The sequence below is a fragment of the Stylophora pistillata genome, chromosome 5, assembly GCF_964205215.1.
Source record: "Stylophora pistillata chromosome 5, jaStyPist1.2, whole genome shotgun sequence".
Lineage (NCBI taxonomy): Eukaryota > Metazoa > Cnidaria > Anthozoa > Scleractinia > Pocilloporidae > Stylophora > Stylophora pistillata.
This window is the reverse complement of record NC_142523.1, coordinates 13,872,304-13,888,560: the sequence shown is the minus strand read 5'-3', so window position 1 is coordinate 13,888,560 and position 16,257 is coordinate 13,872,304. Positions and strand designations below refer to the sequence as shown.

General features: G+C 39.5%; 1 protein-coding gene and 1 non-coding gene across 4 annotated transcripts; one reads left to right on the top strand and one right to left on the bottom strand.

The window, feature by feature from the left end:
- Window positions 1–1,012: 1,012 nt before the first annotated feature.
- On the bottom strand, window positions 1,013–15,858 carry LOC148730392 (uncharacterized). 3 transcript variants are annotated; one of them, XM_088761210.1, is made up of 7 exons: window positions 15,731–15,858; window positions 15,121–15,215; window positions 14,666–14,725; window positions 12,042–12,119; window positions 10,079–10,147; window positions 6,247–6,315; window positions 1,013–5,595 (listed from the first exon to the last, which is right to left on the bottom strand). In XM_088761210.1, exons 2-7 carry the CDS (start codon window positions 15,185–15,187, stop codon window positions 3,350–3,352), a joined length of 2,589 nt encoding a protein of 862 aa, XP_088617336.1. In that variant the 5' UTR covers window positions 15,188–15,215; window positions 15,731–15,858; the 3' UTR covers window positions 1,013–3,349. The 3 variants fall into 3 exon arrangements, with proteins under 3 accessions (XP_088617336.1, XP_088617338.1, XP_088617337.1); XM_088761212.1 differs by lacking the exon at window positions 10,079–10,147; XM_088761211.1 differs by lacking the exon at window positions 15,731–15,858 and having other exon boundaries at window positions 15,121–15,660.
- On the top strand, window positions 10,501–10,573 carry Trnat-ggu (transfer RNA threonine (anticodon GGU)). The gene has a single exon. It is a non-coding gene; the product is annotated as a tRNA-Thr (tRNA).
- Window positions 15,859–16,257: the final 399 nt, after the last annotated feature.

The window sequence follows — 16,257 nt, the reverse complement described above, 5'->3', positions numbered from 1 at the left end:
TGTCCATGCAATAATTCAAAATGGTCGACACGTCAGTTGTGTAGTACATGGGTGAAAAATTAAAGTAAACGCTGAATTGTGCGTGATTCGTGAAAAGTCTGTTTTAATTCCCGTAAACCGTGAATTATCGATTTTAATTCCGGTGAAGCGTGCACGACACCCCCCCCCCCCTTTCCAATCCTCGTTTATTTGTGAGGGCAAAAGGTCTGTTTTCACAAAGGTCACCAAAACTATTCTTTTTAAGGCATACGAGGGCGCCTTCAAATTCGTTATGACGGGAGCTCACACGAAGCTAAAGCAGCAAGCTTCACGCTATTTTACCTGAGATGTGAAAAGGGAAGTTGACGTTTGCCGTTTCACGTAAACGCGGTGCTAAATCTCTCTATTATCTGTACGGGAACGTGAACAGATCGATTTTTGGTCGATGGTGAAATAACTTTGATTCTTTTCGTCTTTTTTGACAACGTTAAGGTTGATGAGTTATCGTAGAAAGGGGGAGAAGTGGGGATGATTTACTTCTCCAAACGGAGAGAGAGTAGTATTTTCAAAGAGCTTATGTGCATGATGTCATTTGAGAACTCAGAGAGAACAGAGGAAACAAAAAAATTAGGATTTTGAGTACAAGCTTTCTAATTGTCCTCAAGGAGAATACGTGGTTGTGGTTTCATTCGCACTGGCATGCCCTGAATTTATTTTAAACCTTTCATTTGCTTTAAAAATAGGCAAACATAAACTTCAAATCTAGCTTTCCTCCTCTATTCGGTGGTAAGGACAGATGGGGTGTCAGTGAGTTTGCGTTTCCTCCATCGCTCCGAACAGAAGAACAATGGTTTAACGTTGGAATCAATCCATTAAGCAACAAATTTATAGTAGTAGCTTTCAACCTTGTCAATTACATATTCCACTTGACTTCCCAACAATGATAAAGGAAAGGTGGGGAGGGGTGGGGCTAATTCTGAGCTTCTGTTTCTTACATCGCCCCAAATATACAAAAATGATTAAGTCAAACCAATCAATCAAACAAATTTATTAATTCAATAATAATTAAATATTTCCCTAGTTCGTCACACACTGCATATGACCATATGACTCTCTATAAAAGTTATTCTATTGTTAAAAACTTAGAGAAATTGATATAAAAACTTGTTAACCGATGAAGTGCCAGAGTGTCTCTGAGTCTATCGCTTCTAAGTGAAATTTTCTTCGATCTATACACCGAATGCAAATATGGCGTTCAATTTGAGTTGCCATTGTTCTGGACTGACTAGCCACTTACACATGTGATAATCCTTTTGTATTTCCACGTGAAGACGAGGCTAGTGAGTCCAGAATTCAAATTGGACGCAATTCAAATTCAATTCAATTCAAATTGGATGCCATATTTGCATTCGGTGTATACGATGTTAATTAACAAAAGCTTAAAAGCTTATGAGCCTGCTATAATAGTAATTGTGATTCTAAAGAGGAGATAGAACACCACAGGAAAGCTTAAGGTTGCGAACAAAATCTACTAATGGGTTACTGGTTACTCAAATCAGTTGCCTCACACGGGTTAAAGATACTTAACTTTGGATCTTTAAAGATCCACAAGAGATCAAGTAGGTGATTAAATACTCATAAAATATGATGAAATAACTCAGCTAGGTTCATATATACAAAAAACACTGATGACAAATAATGTCGCACACTAGTCTAGTTTAATACAAGTCACACACTAGTTCCACGCTTGCCTAAAATGCTTAGTTTTGATCTCAAAATGCACCAAAAACTGAGTTGGTGATTTAAAGGGCGATGAGACAATTAGGCAAAGCCTTATTATAACATAACCAAAGTAAAGCGCGCGCTCTGATTGGTCAATTTAGCGTCCCCCATTTGCCCATGGGTGTACGCTGCTGACGTGAGCAAATGCAAAGACTATTTTTCCGCGCGCGCTTGTTTTTTTCTGGTCACGTAAGATTTGTTGAATAAAAGGGAACTCTTTAGCTACAATATGTTAATGTTATGTTATAAAACAAATGGTAAACACCACAGCGTACACTATTGAGTTATGGATGCACTTGGGAGGTTTGCTAAGCACTCAAGAAGCTAGAGTCGCTCTCGGCTATCGCCTCGAGCGACTCTTACGCTTCTTTCGTGCTTAGCAACCTCCCAAGTGCATCCATAACTCAATAGTGTACGCTGTGGTGTTTACCATTTGTTAAAGATACCATATACATATAGACTGAGAGGGAGGACTCTAAGTAGTGACGTTCGGACCGAGCGTAGCGAGGTGCATGCGTTATGAACGAAATTTGAAAAGTTTGTTTTAAAAATAGAACGTAACAGACTGGCATGCGCGGGAAAAGTATTAGAAAGATTCTGCGGTAAAAAAATTTAGTCACAACAAGAAACTCACAGTTCATTAAAAAAGATGACTTATTTTCTCTTTTTTCTTCACTGCCGTCCGTGGTTTTTTGTAACAGCTGCGAACAAAAAACTGATGTCGCCGTACAAAATAATACATTCGGGCCGGACGGCTTCCTCCGAACCGGCTTACATCAACCCGTCCGGCCCTAAATACGACTGCTTTGAGATTGCGCAAGCGGCGCCGGACGGGGCAGAGGGTGAAAAAGAAAAATAACACAACTACCCTCTTTTTACCGAGAATTTGATTTGACCCACTCTAGTCTAAAATGCTCAGTTCTGGATATTGAAAGATCCACAAAAAAATCCTGTAGGTAACCGAATACGCGTCAAAAAGGCTAAATTACTGAAAAGGTAGCCTGGGGATACCAATAATACTAAGCACAAGATATTAAGTGTTTGAAATTTCTCACTCAAGTCTGATATAATCTAAACGTTTTTCGAAAACTACAGGAAATTTCCACACGTTCTCTGCATATTTTTTTTCGTGCTGTGTTGGCATGGAAAAGATAGAACTTAGTTTTTCTCACCCTACCTTTGCATTTGCGTTTGCTTTGCCTCGGTTCACAATTGTGGGAAGCGAAAGCAAACGCAACTGCAAGTTAAAAAGAAAATGAAAATTTGTCATTACTTACGTTGACGCTTGCATTTTCATTTGCATTCTTTTATTCCTTGACGCTTGCCTTTGTATTTACAGTTGCGTTGGGGTAGTCCACACATTTAGATCCTTGCATTTGCATTTGCGCTTGCGTTTGCGTTTGCGTTTGCATCACACGTGTGAACCAGACATAAGGATTAAAAAATACTTCCTTTTTGTTACCGGGTATTCGATTTGACTCACTCCAGTCCAAAATACTTACTTCTGGATCTTAGCACATGCATTGTTGCAAAATCGTTTTCAAGTGGTAGTTTTGTTGAGACTAATAGTTTCTGAGAATGTTAAGATCTACCTTAGTTTAGGTAGTATAAAGTCTCCACACTTGTTCATGCCGTCAGGTGGGTGCCATTTGCGTTGCTCATCCAAAGCCTCATTTACAATCAGTGCCATTCCCTCAAGTTGGTGCAATTCCTTGTGACAGTGAAGAAACCACTGGCCTGGATTATCAGAAAGAAAATTGATGACAACGTAGCCTCCTGCAGGGACCATAACTGTGTCTTTTCTGATCGTGTGGTTAGAAATTGGAAACGTTTTCTCTATCTTCCATCTTGGTCTGGTGCAACTGCTGTTCACACACCCTTCTTTAGTACAGCCGATATCATCGCAGAATATATCACTATTTGGGGTTTGAACAAAACCAGTGGTGTCGTTATACTCTGGATATCCAACGGCAACAACATGAAACGTATGGCCGTGGAGATGAATTGGATGAGCACTGGGGGTAGCACCAATTGATGAGAACACCATTTGAATAGTTTTGTTATAGGGAATGCCGATCACATGGACACATGAGCACTCGAGTGTTGATGGATTGCAGTCAGCCGTACGGTTGCAGATTGTGTCATATGTTTTAAAATCGTCATATTGGGTTTGAGGTGGAAAGGAGGGAAGAATAAAATTGCGCCCATTCACTGAACTAGTATCGGATTGGCCTTCAAAATGAAAGTTGACGAAATGGCTGCAATTTGTGCATCCTTTGGTGGGGTTTGCATCTGGAAGCTCCTCAGGTGGAGTGGGTTCGAGTAAACGCAGGTCGTGTACATTAGTACAACTAATGTTATATGAATCATGAAAGTTCTTAAAAGGGCAGTTCACAGCTCTGCATTTATTCTCCTGGGTGCACTCTCTGCGACGAGATCTGTTTTTTATTTTTTCATATTCACTCGAAGGTACATTATCATCCGGATCCCAACCGTTGTCATCCTGTTCGTAGTGCAAAATAGCCTCTGCCACATGTCCTAATGACTGGTAAGGTGGCCCACTCCTAGTTTGATTAATTTCCATAGTCTCTGCACGCATCCAGTAGTCTGTAAGATTTAGTTCGTCATTTGCACTGAGTAAAAAGTCATATCTCTCTCCAGGATGGATCATGATGTAATCAACATCTTTTACGGGTTTAGTCCAGTAGCCGTCAGTGTTGACCACAGTCAGTTTATGGCCATCAATGGAGAAGCTGTAAGAATAAAGCCCTTGGGCTCCAATAAGCCGAAAGCGATATGTCTCTCCGGACTTAACAGTGAATATACTCAGTCTTGTTTTATTGTATTTAACGTCATCATGTCTGCCTTTGCCATTTATGATTCCAGAAAAATACGGCATAGGCCCAGCCCCTCCATTGTCAAAACTACGTGTACCACTATACTTTTGATCTGCTCGAGTAGGTACTTCGCCATGGGGCTTGTCTGGATAAAATCCCAAGGCTGCCTGGGTCTGTGTGAACAGGTCCAGGGATGCCTCATGTTGCCAGTCTAAAAGCGTTAAGGTGTGTTGATGTGGATAGTCTTTAAAAGTAATATTTAGTTCAGTTTGGATTTCCTCCAACCTTGTTTTATTTTCTTTGACTATAAGTGCACCATAGAAGCCATCTGTTCTTTGAGCACCACTGTGAGAGTGGTACCAAAACGTTCCAGAAGGTCGAGCGGTGTAATTGTATGAAAAGCTCGATGAAGGTCCTATTTGACATTGAGTGACTTGCCCTACACCATCCATCCAAGGTGTTCCTTTCTGATGCATCCCATGCCAGTGAATTGAAACACCTTCAGTGGTGAGATTGTTATGAACATGAATAATGACCCTTTGACCTTCATGAACTATTAAGGTAGGTCCAGGAATTTGTCCATTGACGGCTATTGCCATGCGGTACGTTTTGCCATCTACAAACTGAGGATGAGTGCAATTGGTGCTCTTCTGTATTGAACATGTTCTGTTATCCTGGAGCGGTGTAAGTGACCCATCGTCTTCAAAATAATAAATTACTCCTTGGGATCCTCGCATCGCTATTCCTGTAGGTTCATCCACTGATAACTTTTGATAGCTGGTGAAGGTTCGAATTTCGTCGATCTCGAGGTTGAAAATACATACACTTTTATTTTCATGGCATTCACACGTTGGATTTCCGTATTCACAGTTGAGAGTTTCCGTATTCTCAGTTGAGAGTTTCCTCATTTCTGATATTGTGCCTTCCCAATCCACATACCGGTCTTCCCCAGTCTCGTGAAGGTTCCCTGCCTTGTCTCGTACCTCGTTCTGCCCGTCTAAATAGAAAGAATGAATTGAAATAAGAGAGTTAGCTTTGGAATATTAAATTGGTGGCAGGAAGCTGTAACTATTAGTTGTGCCTCAGGGAATATTCGGTCAGTAATAGGGGTATATCGACTCATATCTCCCACTTTATATTCCACTTTGGACGGATGTGGAGTGGGAGTGCGTGGAAAAGAGGCAGGTCAACAATTTGGAAGTTTAAGAACTAGATACATGACTTGTTGTCAATCTAAAGTCGCATCCTACTGAGATCATGCACTTTCACTTTAGTTTGTTGTCCTTCTTAGAGCGAACTATTCTCGAGTGACTTGGTTGATGAACCATTTCAAGCATTTTTAACCCGGCTTAAAACGCGGCTACTTTTTCAGCTTGATCGGTTGAGTACTGCTAAGTTGGGAAAACTGAACCGCCAACTGATGTCCACATTGTTGAAATCTATTGCACGTAGAGTCTTTTTCGAAACTTTGGAGTGAAGGACAAAGTCAACGCTTAGTTTGCTTGCACAACCATGGCCTCCGTCTCCCCCAACCATGTCTAGTTAGAAGACATCTTTCATTGCTGTAAGTAACTGAAATAACCCTGAGAAAGCTAAGATGGGAAGCTACTCATTGTCAAGTAGATTTTCTGTTCAGGAATTTACTCACTTTTTCCAGAAGTCTTGGAATCTATTTGGGAAAACACTCTGGAGTTCTCGGAGACGTCTTTAGTTTTGTCTGAGGAAAAATTTTATCATGTATGAGGATCTTCAATAAAGAAATAGAATTCATAGACAGTCAGGTATCAGAAAGGTTATAACAAATATACTTCTAACTACAATATGATGGTGGGGGGGGGGGGGGGGACAATTTACCAGCTACGCTCCCATTGGAAAATCCAATACTTACAAAAGGGGCAAAAATTATTACACGCCTCCCCTTACTAAGGGGTCGACAACCCTGCACTCGACATAATACAGTGGAACCTGGAGTAAGCAGCAACTTATTAAGCAGTCACCCTGTATTAAGCCGTCGATTGTTAAAGTCCCGAGTTGTTCCTCTTTATTGCTGTAATTTGAACTTTTTAGCGGTCAGCCCCATAAAGCGGTTGTGGTCATCCTTTACAAAGTCCCAACGGCCTGTTTGTATTGTTTTCCACCTATCTCCAATGGTTATTTGAAACGCAACCACTCAAATAAAACTGAAAATAATCTTTCAAGTACAATTTAATCCATGTTTATCTCCAAAAATCATTATTAGTAGTATTTTTGAGCGTTTTTATGTAAATTAATTGTTCAATTAAGGCAAAACATGGCGTTTTACATCGTTCCTTATAACTGGTAATAAGCGAACAACCTGTATTAAGTGGTCACCCCTACATTCCCCGTGGGTGATCGCTTACAACAGGTTTGACTGTAAAAAAGAAATATTGTAATTAATTCTACTACGTTACTTAAAAATCCCCCCACACACTCCCCCCTCTCTACCAAACACTGTTGCCTGATATTAGTGACCATTTTGAAACTCTAATGGGTAAGAGGGAGATATAAATGAAAGGTATAAAAAAACTCAATCAATAGTACAGCATGCAGAGACTTGCCACTTGTTCTAGCTGTAGTAGTCATTCTACTGTGCCCTAATCACCCATGAACGAGTTTAATGAGAGCTGATGACAATAATATTCTCCAGTGTTACTCGGTCTTTTCCCCACAATAAAAATTATAGTAGCAGCAGAGCACTGATAGAGGTGATTTGGGTATTTCGAATCAACAGTTCATGGTTAAAGCCTTAAGCTATTCCCTTCGACTTGACAAGGAGAGAAAAACAGATCACAACGCCCAAATATCAAAAGTTTGAAACGGGGATAAAAACACACCTAATCTTAATGGTAAAAGAATGCGTATTCGCCATTTCGTGTTATTTCCCTACTTAGTAGTTTGCGTACAGAATGTCTGAAAGGAGGACCATTTCATTAAAAAATTGTCCGTGAGCTTTTTTTTTGAGATTGTGTTGGAACCAATCCTCTGGTAACAGATAAGAAGAGAATCGCTTTAAAAAAATAATAATAAAAATATTAAGGTCCGCAATGCGTACGTGTGTCGCTTACGAAATTGAGCTTCTTTTTGGTGTCTGGAGTTTTATTGAGTTTCTTTTAGAAGTGCCAATATCTCATTACGGTTAGATAGTTTTTAATGTTGTTCTTGTTTATCAATAAAACAAGATAACTGGCTTACAATAGTCCTGAAACGTTCATTTTTTAAGTTGAGGGTTAATGGCCAAACTTTGTTATGGAGGTCTCATTTTGACAACAAAGATGGCACATGTATATTTAACTTGAGGATTTTAGGAACTTAAAAAAACATCAGCATCATCTCCCATAAGGCCTGATAGATTCAGTTATGATTTTTTTTACGCAACAAAGCAGAATTGAGTTCTGAAGTATGTGGGTTAATTGTCTTTGCCTAGGAAAGTGAGGTAAAATTAAGTCTAGGGAAGCATTTCATATGAATATTTTTGGCATTTTGTGTACCAGAACACGAGAACAAAACTTTGCAGAAAAGGGCCGGAAAATTAGGGAAATGATGTAATCTACAATAGAAGCCAGTAATCAGAGACATAACTTAAACCTAACAGAGTTCAATGTACAGGCAAATGAAATCAATGATGGTATCATATGATTAAAAGTAATAGAATTTTTCAAGTTTTCTTATTATTGAAATTGTAATTTCATGCCAGTGTGTTTCTCAGATTTTAGCTATGTGGAGACATGAAATGAATAGGTGTACTTAACATCATCACGTAAATGGTCAACTTAACATACTATCAAAATTTGTCTTTCAGCTGAAACCTTGCAATTTTGTTAGTGGTCATCAGTACATAAAAATATCCAAGCTTTTGTTTATTTTGGTCAGCTACCGTGTGTATTAATCAGCACAACCAACTTCGTGTAAATCTGATTAGTTTCTAGTGTAATCTATTGTTGCTGAGCCTAGTTTACATTGGTAATCGAGTTTTGCACTGGTGATACATGAAAAAGGCACCTAGCTGATTTCAGCCAATCAAGAGTGTAATTTTCATGTATATCAATATTGTGATGAATTAACCACAACCAAACCAGTAACTGTAAAGGAGTTGTAGTCTACCAAATAAAGGCCTAATACTAATTGCTACCAAGTTTAAATATCAATGTTTATCTGAACCATTATGAAGAGTGTCTAGAAGACTGCCAAGCTTACAAAAAGTCATGAAATGTGAAGGTCTGAATAATTCTGGACATTACTTGGAAAACATAGTACTAATCACATTTCAGTTGTAACATTAAACTGCTAGGCTCTTATAAGCTATGGAATATAGGCTTTGTAGAAAATGATTTGTGAAAACCAAAACATCACATCATTCCACATTTTGTGTTGTCCAACGACTTGTTTCAATACCGGCAAGTAAAATACATTTAAATAGAACATCAAAAGCATTAAACTCCAAAAATGATCCTTAAAGCGTGATAAGATATCCTTTGTTTTCACGAAATTGTCATGAGTGCCAATCCTTGACCGGTATTGTTCAATATCGAGATTCCTATACTTAATTTTGTCGTTCTGAAATATGCCTCCATGAATTCTCAACAGTGCAAGGAGAATGCAACTAATATACTGCTTATTTCGCTTTATGGTACTTCCAGGAGGCTTCAGATACTTTCAAACACTTTAAAACGCTTTCAGACACTCAGTGTTGCAACCCGCACCAATAGATCCAACCGACAGTCGTTGGCTTGCGAAAGTTTAATGACTCTTTTCAATGTAGCACAACCCGTACCGGAGATTCAAGCAGTTGAATGTTGTCTTTTAAGAGCGTAAAAGCTCTTGCACAAGCTGCAGTTATAACACAAGCCGGGTCTAGGTATGTTGAATAAAGGCTGAAAGTTTCTAAAGAAACTGTGGTGCTGCGTCGGTGGTGGTAACAACATAATTTGGTTATATCAACTAAGTTGAAATTGTAAATTGGCCACCGTAACGAGTAAAAAAGGTGACGTTTCGAGCGTTAGCCCTTTGTCAGAGCGAATGCGGCTAACGCTCGAAACGCCACCTTTTTTACTCGTTACGGTGGCCAATTTACAATTTCAACTTAGTTGATATAACCGAATTATCTAGGTGTGTTGGTTTGTGTGAGGGGCCCAAACTCGAGATACGATCACCAGAAAAAAATTACTCAAGACCACGCTTATAACCAAGATGGCTGACTTAGACTAGTATTCAGTCCGACAATAGACCATGTGACAGGTGCTTGACTCTCGTGCACAAATAAATTAATCAGATCGTGCCATAATGTGGCTACACACTCTGGCCACACAAAAATTAAATAAAACCTAAATCCCTCGACTTTTACACTTATGTCTATTACCTGGCAAAGTTTCTTTAGTTGTTACTAATTTCAAAACACAAGAGGCAATTTTGGCGAGATTACTCTAATGTCTACAAAATGTCTGGCTCATTGCTCCGCTTACCTTTGTCAGAAATTTGGAAATTCTTCTTAGGAAATTCCCTTGAATTTTCGAAATCTCCTATGGGTATGTCTAAGAAGAAAACGAAAAATAATTAAATGAAAACCAAACCAAAAGATTAGAAATTAAAAAAAAGAATGATAACAAACAGCCGGACCAACCACAAGCAAAGACAGTGTGGCCGAGTGGTCAGCGGGCGTCGGACTCGCAATCCGCCGCTCCTGGGTTCGAGTCCCGCCTTGACCGCTACCTGGATTTGTTTCACGGTAGCTCCGAGTTCAAATCCTCGGTCATCCTTGTAAATAGCCAACTGGTTTGCTTTTGGCCAGATGGGATTCTTAATAATGTTATTTTCATTTTGAATTAGTTGTTTGGTGGAAAACCTGTAAACTAGCTTTCAGCTGAGTGTTTCTCCATGTTAAGTTGGCTTGTTGGCTCAGTCGGTAGAGCACTGCACCGGTATTGCAGAGGTCATGGGTTCGAATTCCGTACAGGCCTGAATTTTTTTCAGGCCTCCTTTTCAGTACTGCTTAAGTAGTGTTCGTTACTGCGAAGATCGTTCTCATACTCGTTCTTTAACCTCAGTTCCGCCTCCCGGTTAGCTCAATTGGTTAGAGCGCTGGACTGTTGTGCGGGAGGTCGAGGTCGATCGTTCGAGCCCCGGCCGGACCAACACTCAAGGTCTTGAAATAACTAAGGAGAATGCGCTACCTTTCTTTAATAAGAAATAGATAGACATTCTAGTCTTCTCGGGTAAGGACGAATAAACCGTAGGTCCCGTCTCCTGCATCTATTAATTAGATAATTTGGTTGGGCAGGGGACGTTAAAGAACCCACTCACGAGATTACTGTGATGTGGTCTGACCTGTTTACTGGGAATTGGGGGGAGGGGGCATCTTCAAATAAGTTTCCTTCGATTGTTTGTAAACTGCTGATGCAGTCTGGCCAAAGTCCCCCGAACAGTGTTGTGATGCGCATTTGATCATATCGACATGTTAATTTGCGCAATACAAATATTAAATTATTATTATTATTATTAGTTCAAATATATGAATTTCATATATTCACAAACGTACACTCCGTAGAGTACAAATATCACGCGGTACTTGTACTCTAGAGAACCGGTTAGACAGGTTTTCTCGCTTCGCGCAATCGACGATTTGGACTGAAGGTACAAAAATAAATGGCGCATTGTCGTGTTCCTGATTCTATTTTGTTCAATAAATGAAGAAATTTCCTGGTTGTCGAACTGTTTTCTTTTGTTTGATTCATCTAATAAACTTGGATCTGTATTTGTCAGCCATTCCGACTATTAGTGGTCAGAAATATGATTCAAATTGTCCGCAATTTTTTTTTCGTAACTTCAATCCAATTCTTCGCATGCACGATGCGAGAAAACCTGTCTAACCAGTTCTCTGGAGTACAAATACCGCGTGACATTTGTACTTGTCTAAGGCGTTATTTGTGCTCTACGGAGTGTAGTTGGATAATAACATCTTTTATCGAAGAAAACAAACATGGCAACACGACAACGCGAAAATTCCGTTCCGCTTCGCATACTTCTGTCACACACTCCCCCTAGATAAATATCCGCGAAGTTCGTTCGCACTGAAATAAAAATTTGGCGTATTGGATAATAAATAACTTATTGGATGTTTTGGTGTGTCTTAGCGCTGAGTATTTTACTCGTTATTTGTATTTTGACTCGCCCTGCGGGTTCGTAAAGTTACGGCACAACTCGCAGAAAAACTCAGCTCAGATATATTTATCCTGTGATCTATGTCACTGGGTGCTTACCATACACAACTAGTTACCTTCTCGAGCTCTAGGAATGACACTGAATCTAGGGTGGCACGTGCGCATTCATGCGATCTTTTGGCCGCCTTCTGGTTTACAGCTTTGTAACTTTGAGGATCCCATAAGCGTATGCGCGCCCGCTATCGCCCCAGGCTTTCGGTAGACTTACCAAATGGTTCCTCTATGTCTTCTATCACTCCATCTTCTTCATCCCCGTAGTCATCTTTTTCTGGCTCACGCGGGAAATCTGAAGGAAATAAATAAAGTCCCATGAGTTTCTTTCAAAACGTTCTTACAAGTTTCGTTGGAGATCAAGTTCTATCTACATAATTAATTCTCAACAGAGATGTATTTGGCTGTACCATGTTTTTGACAGTATTTCGGAGAAATTGTTGAGTTCCTTGAAAACCTGAGCTTTGACGTTGCAAGCATCTCTAACAGACTGCCTAGTGATAACTGATAGTGCATAATAGAAACGAATCCTAGATTGTAACCACGTAGTATGGACTGTTCCTGAAATAACTAAGCATTTAGATGAATTCCACAAGCATTATGGCCTCTTACGGCCTCATTCGCTCCGACGAAGGGCTAACGCTCAAAACTTCAGCTTTTGTAATCGTTACTGTGACCAATTTACCATTTCAACTTTGTTGATATATCCAAATTATTTCGTTACTCCCACCGACGCAGCCCCAAACAGTTTCTTTCGAAACTATTAGCCTTTATTCTTACGGGTAAAGCCTAGCCTATCAGAACCCTTCATTCTCAGTGTATTTTTCGTGGATCCTGATGAGACTGTAGCCATACAGGTGAAATAGGGATTCAACGATACATGAAACTCAGAGAAAAAATGGTTGAAAAAGAATTTTTTTCAGATATCGATAAATGACAACCTTTATTTTTTTTTCTCAGTTCGTGAGCGGGAGGTATTCTAAAAATCGTGGGATGTGATTGGTTCCGCGAGCAAGTGGTATTCTCCTATCTGGCCCGCACACAGCGGGCAGTATCCGTTTCGCTTGAGTCACTTTGCAGAACATCTCAACCTTCGTTGCAATTTTTCACAAATATATCTCAATTTTCCAGCTGGGTAGAGTTTTTTTTTAGTAAAGACGGCGGTCACGAAAGACAAGATTTACACACACCATTGCAGAAAACAAACATGCCGACTGACATCTCCAAAACACACATTTGTATTCGCTTACAATTTGACTTTCCTTGATATTTTAAAACGGAATATAAGTAAATTTTCGAAGATTATTCGTCGTTGGAATTAAACAATACTTTCCGTAAGATCTCTGAGAGTTTTTTTTTTTTTTTTACGAGAAGATCGTCGTGTGTGTTCGTCATACTAGTACTGTTGTTTATTTAAAAGCGTACATGCGCTTTTTTCCTCTTCAATTGACAGGTGTCACATGGTGACAGTCACTTATCCAAAAATGTTTCAAAGTTTGTTCGGAAGCCTTTCGGTTACCTTCACAAATAAAATGTTTTGGTTAAAGCTTTCCCTTTAATTTGAATAACATCTGTTTTCTATATCATCCATTCGCTAAAAATTGTCAAGTTTATCGAGGATTTTCCCAGAATTAAACTCGTAATTATAGCGCTAAATCCTTGGGGTTCTTTTGGCCTACCCAAGACCGCGGGCACAGTTTTTCCCAGTACAGACCTCCCAGCTGGTGAATGACATATATTTATATGGTCCTATAATATTGTTCATCGATATGTCTTGAGCAAATTACTTCATCTTCCTTTCCCCGCCCTCCCCCGAAAAATGCAAGGTCAGATAATGTTCGAGAATGATACGTTTTGCCACAGCTTGCAGGTTATAGCCAGGTTTCTGATCCGTTTTATTGAACTGGTGAGGGGAACAATATAATGAAGAAAATGAAGGTCGCGAAGCAGAAGGGCAAAAGTACCTCTCACCATTGTCTCCCCTCTCCCCCTCCCCCCCCCCATCTGCACAAGCCAGAGACAAATTAACAATTCAATTACCTTCGCTCCACAATGATACAAGACTTGCAGACATAATTAGAAACAATGTTTTTCTATTAGAAGACTCGTGAATTCTCAGCAAATTAAAAATTAACAAGATAAGTCTTGTCACCAATATGAGGCGAGAGGCTGTTCTCAACTGAGCACTATTACTTTTATATGCATATCATGCTTCATTGATTTTTGCTAAACGAGTGAAATAACTATCGCAAAATAAAACTTTATGGGCGAGTAAGCAGCTAAAATAATTCCTCGTAAGAGTGTTGGTACCCGACCAAAAAACAAAAGATTTAAATAATTTTCCCAAATGCAGCCAGTTGAAGAGCAAATAGATAATTTTAATAATTTCTGCTCCACGCTAATCAAAGACTTGAAACAAAATTAAAATTGCAAAGTGCGCTGTATTCAAACTCGTATTTAAGAGCAATCAGAATATAACTATACGAGCATCTGCGAGCATGAATCCGAAGGTCTGGAGTTCGATCCATCATAGGGACATGGAATTTTTTCTTTGTCTGACGCCCGTAACAAGATGAAAAACATCTTTCTTAATTCATTTTCTGTGTGGGTAGGCTAGAAGCGTCTTCCATCGCATCAATTACTTTATCTGAGAGGTGAGAGTATTTGCATCGTAAGGGAGTGTTACTTACGAGTGTATATCATGGTTATAGCTTTTCTAACCAAGCGATCCGATTTATGAGATGCCAGATGATCTGCAATTAATTCCAAAGGCGACTTTTGGAATCAAATGAGGAACATGTATTCAACTACGAATGAAAAAGAATTTTTAAAGAAACTTACGCATAAATTGTCTGTTATATTCAGCATCTCTTGGATCCTCCCGAGACTTGAAGTGTGCGGCTAAAAAATAAGTGAGAGTTTTAGAAGAAAAAATTCCATGTAAAAAGTAGAGTAAAAACCTTTATTTAAACACGATAAGTATTGAAGCTATGCAACTTGTGGGGTCGTGAGACTGAGCTGAGACATGCTGATAAGGTTGCAAATTGTGTTCTGCAAAAGCTAGATTCCCAAACAGAGCTCTAACACTTATGACGAATTCTATTATTTAGGGAGGGGGGGAGGGGATTCAGGTCGTTTACCTGATTCCCTAAGGCTCTGTAATATTCTGATAATCCTTATCTATTCAAAGTCCTTTTCTGTAGCCCCCCCCTTTTATAATCTGTTAGCGATGACTGACCCCCCTTCAATTCTCCATGAAATCCATGCGATATCCTCAAAAATCATCAAACTCGTACCTGAAACACAGCATTCAAAAACAGAAAGAGCCGCAAAAGCAAACGCTAAAACTACAGAGATCTTCATTGATGTTTCCGTTTTACCGTCTTGGATGCTTGAAAGAAGATAAGAAGATTCAGTATGAAGGGTTGGAGGAGATTTGTATCATTGACACAAAATATCAGCTACGAGAAAAGGCTACTGCAAAATTCGATTGGATTCGGCTAAAAAGATTAAGGCTTGACTTTGTGCAGACCAGCTTTGTGCAAGTATCTGGATGGTAGAAAAGATCGAGGCACGAACGATGTCATCCACCCACCCCTCCCTCTTCTTCAGCTCTATGCCCAAAAGCCTAAAAATATGTTTCTTTTCACTCAAGGATAAGCCAGGCGAACAAATATAATGACAAGCTAACAGCTATCGTCGAAAAGAACCCAGTCAGAGAGTCTAACTGAGAAATTAGGTATCGCATAGGCCTTGGATAAAGTTTCGCCAAAGAAAAGTGCACTACTCTTCGAACAAAGCAACAACCTGTTTGAGAAACTACCTGCCGGCCATCGAAAAATCAGCTTCGGCTATTTTCTTGAGCAAAAAGAGAATGTAAGGTACAGAATAAAGGATACAACCTACTTTGTACAACTTGTCACAAGATTATGGTAGCTGCTTGAGTTCTGCTAGGTAGCTCGAACACTACTGAGCAACTTGTGATCAAGAAAGAAATTGGACAGCCTTTTAAAGGGATTTTAATTGCATAAACAAGAGTCTGTCATGTAAATTCCACCGTGGGAGAACGCTTGAAGCGAGATAAAGACAAAAGTTTTGTTGAGTGTTTTTTTCCTTACAAGCGTCTGAAATTTTTGTAAGATCACGTACTGTCACCCCCCACTGCACAAGGATCAAAAAGCTTCTGTTTCCCTGAGTATACTAATTACGTAGCTCCGCAGAATTAAACCCAAAATGTTGTTCATGCTTAAGGACTTTTGAAAGAGTAATTTTGACACAACTAACATGGCTAAGATGCCAACCGACGTGCCTCTCTTTTGAGCTGATGGTGCTAACACGCACTTGTTTCTTTCTGACATTACTTGGATGTCATTCCGAATTGAATAGGCAAGCTTGTTGAAGCAGAAAAAACGCAAAAAACAACTTCAACGTCC

What these genes read in the sequence shown, in the direction of transcription:
- LOC148730392 (XM_088761210.1), bottom strand. Translation starts at nt 15,187, where the DNA reads ATGAAGATCTCTGTAGTTTTAGCGTTTGCTTTTGCGGCTCTTTCTGTT. An exon ending in ATATAACAGACAATTTATGC is followed by an intron (nt 12,120 to 14,665) that starts GTAAGTTTCTTT and finishes TATTTCCTTCAG; the next exon opens with ATTTCCCGCGTGAGCCAGAA. An exon ending in AGACATAGAGGAACCATTTG is followed by an intron (nt 10,148 to 12,041) that starts GTAAGTCTACCG and finishes TTTTCTTCTTAG; the next exon opens with ACATACCCATAGGAGATTTC.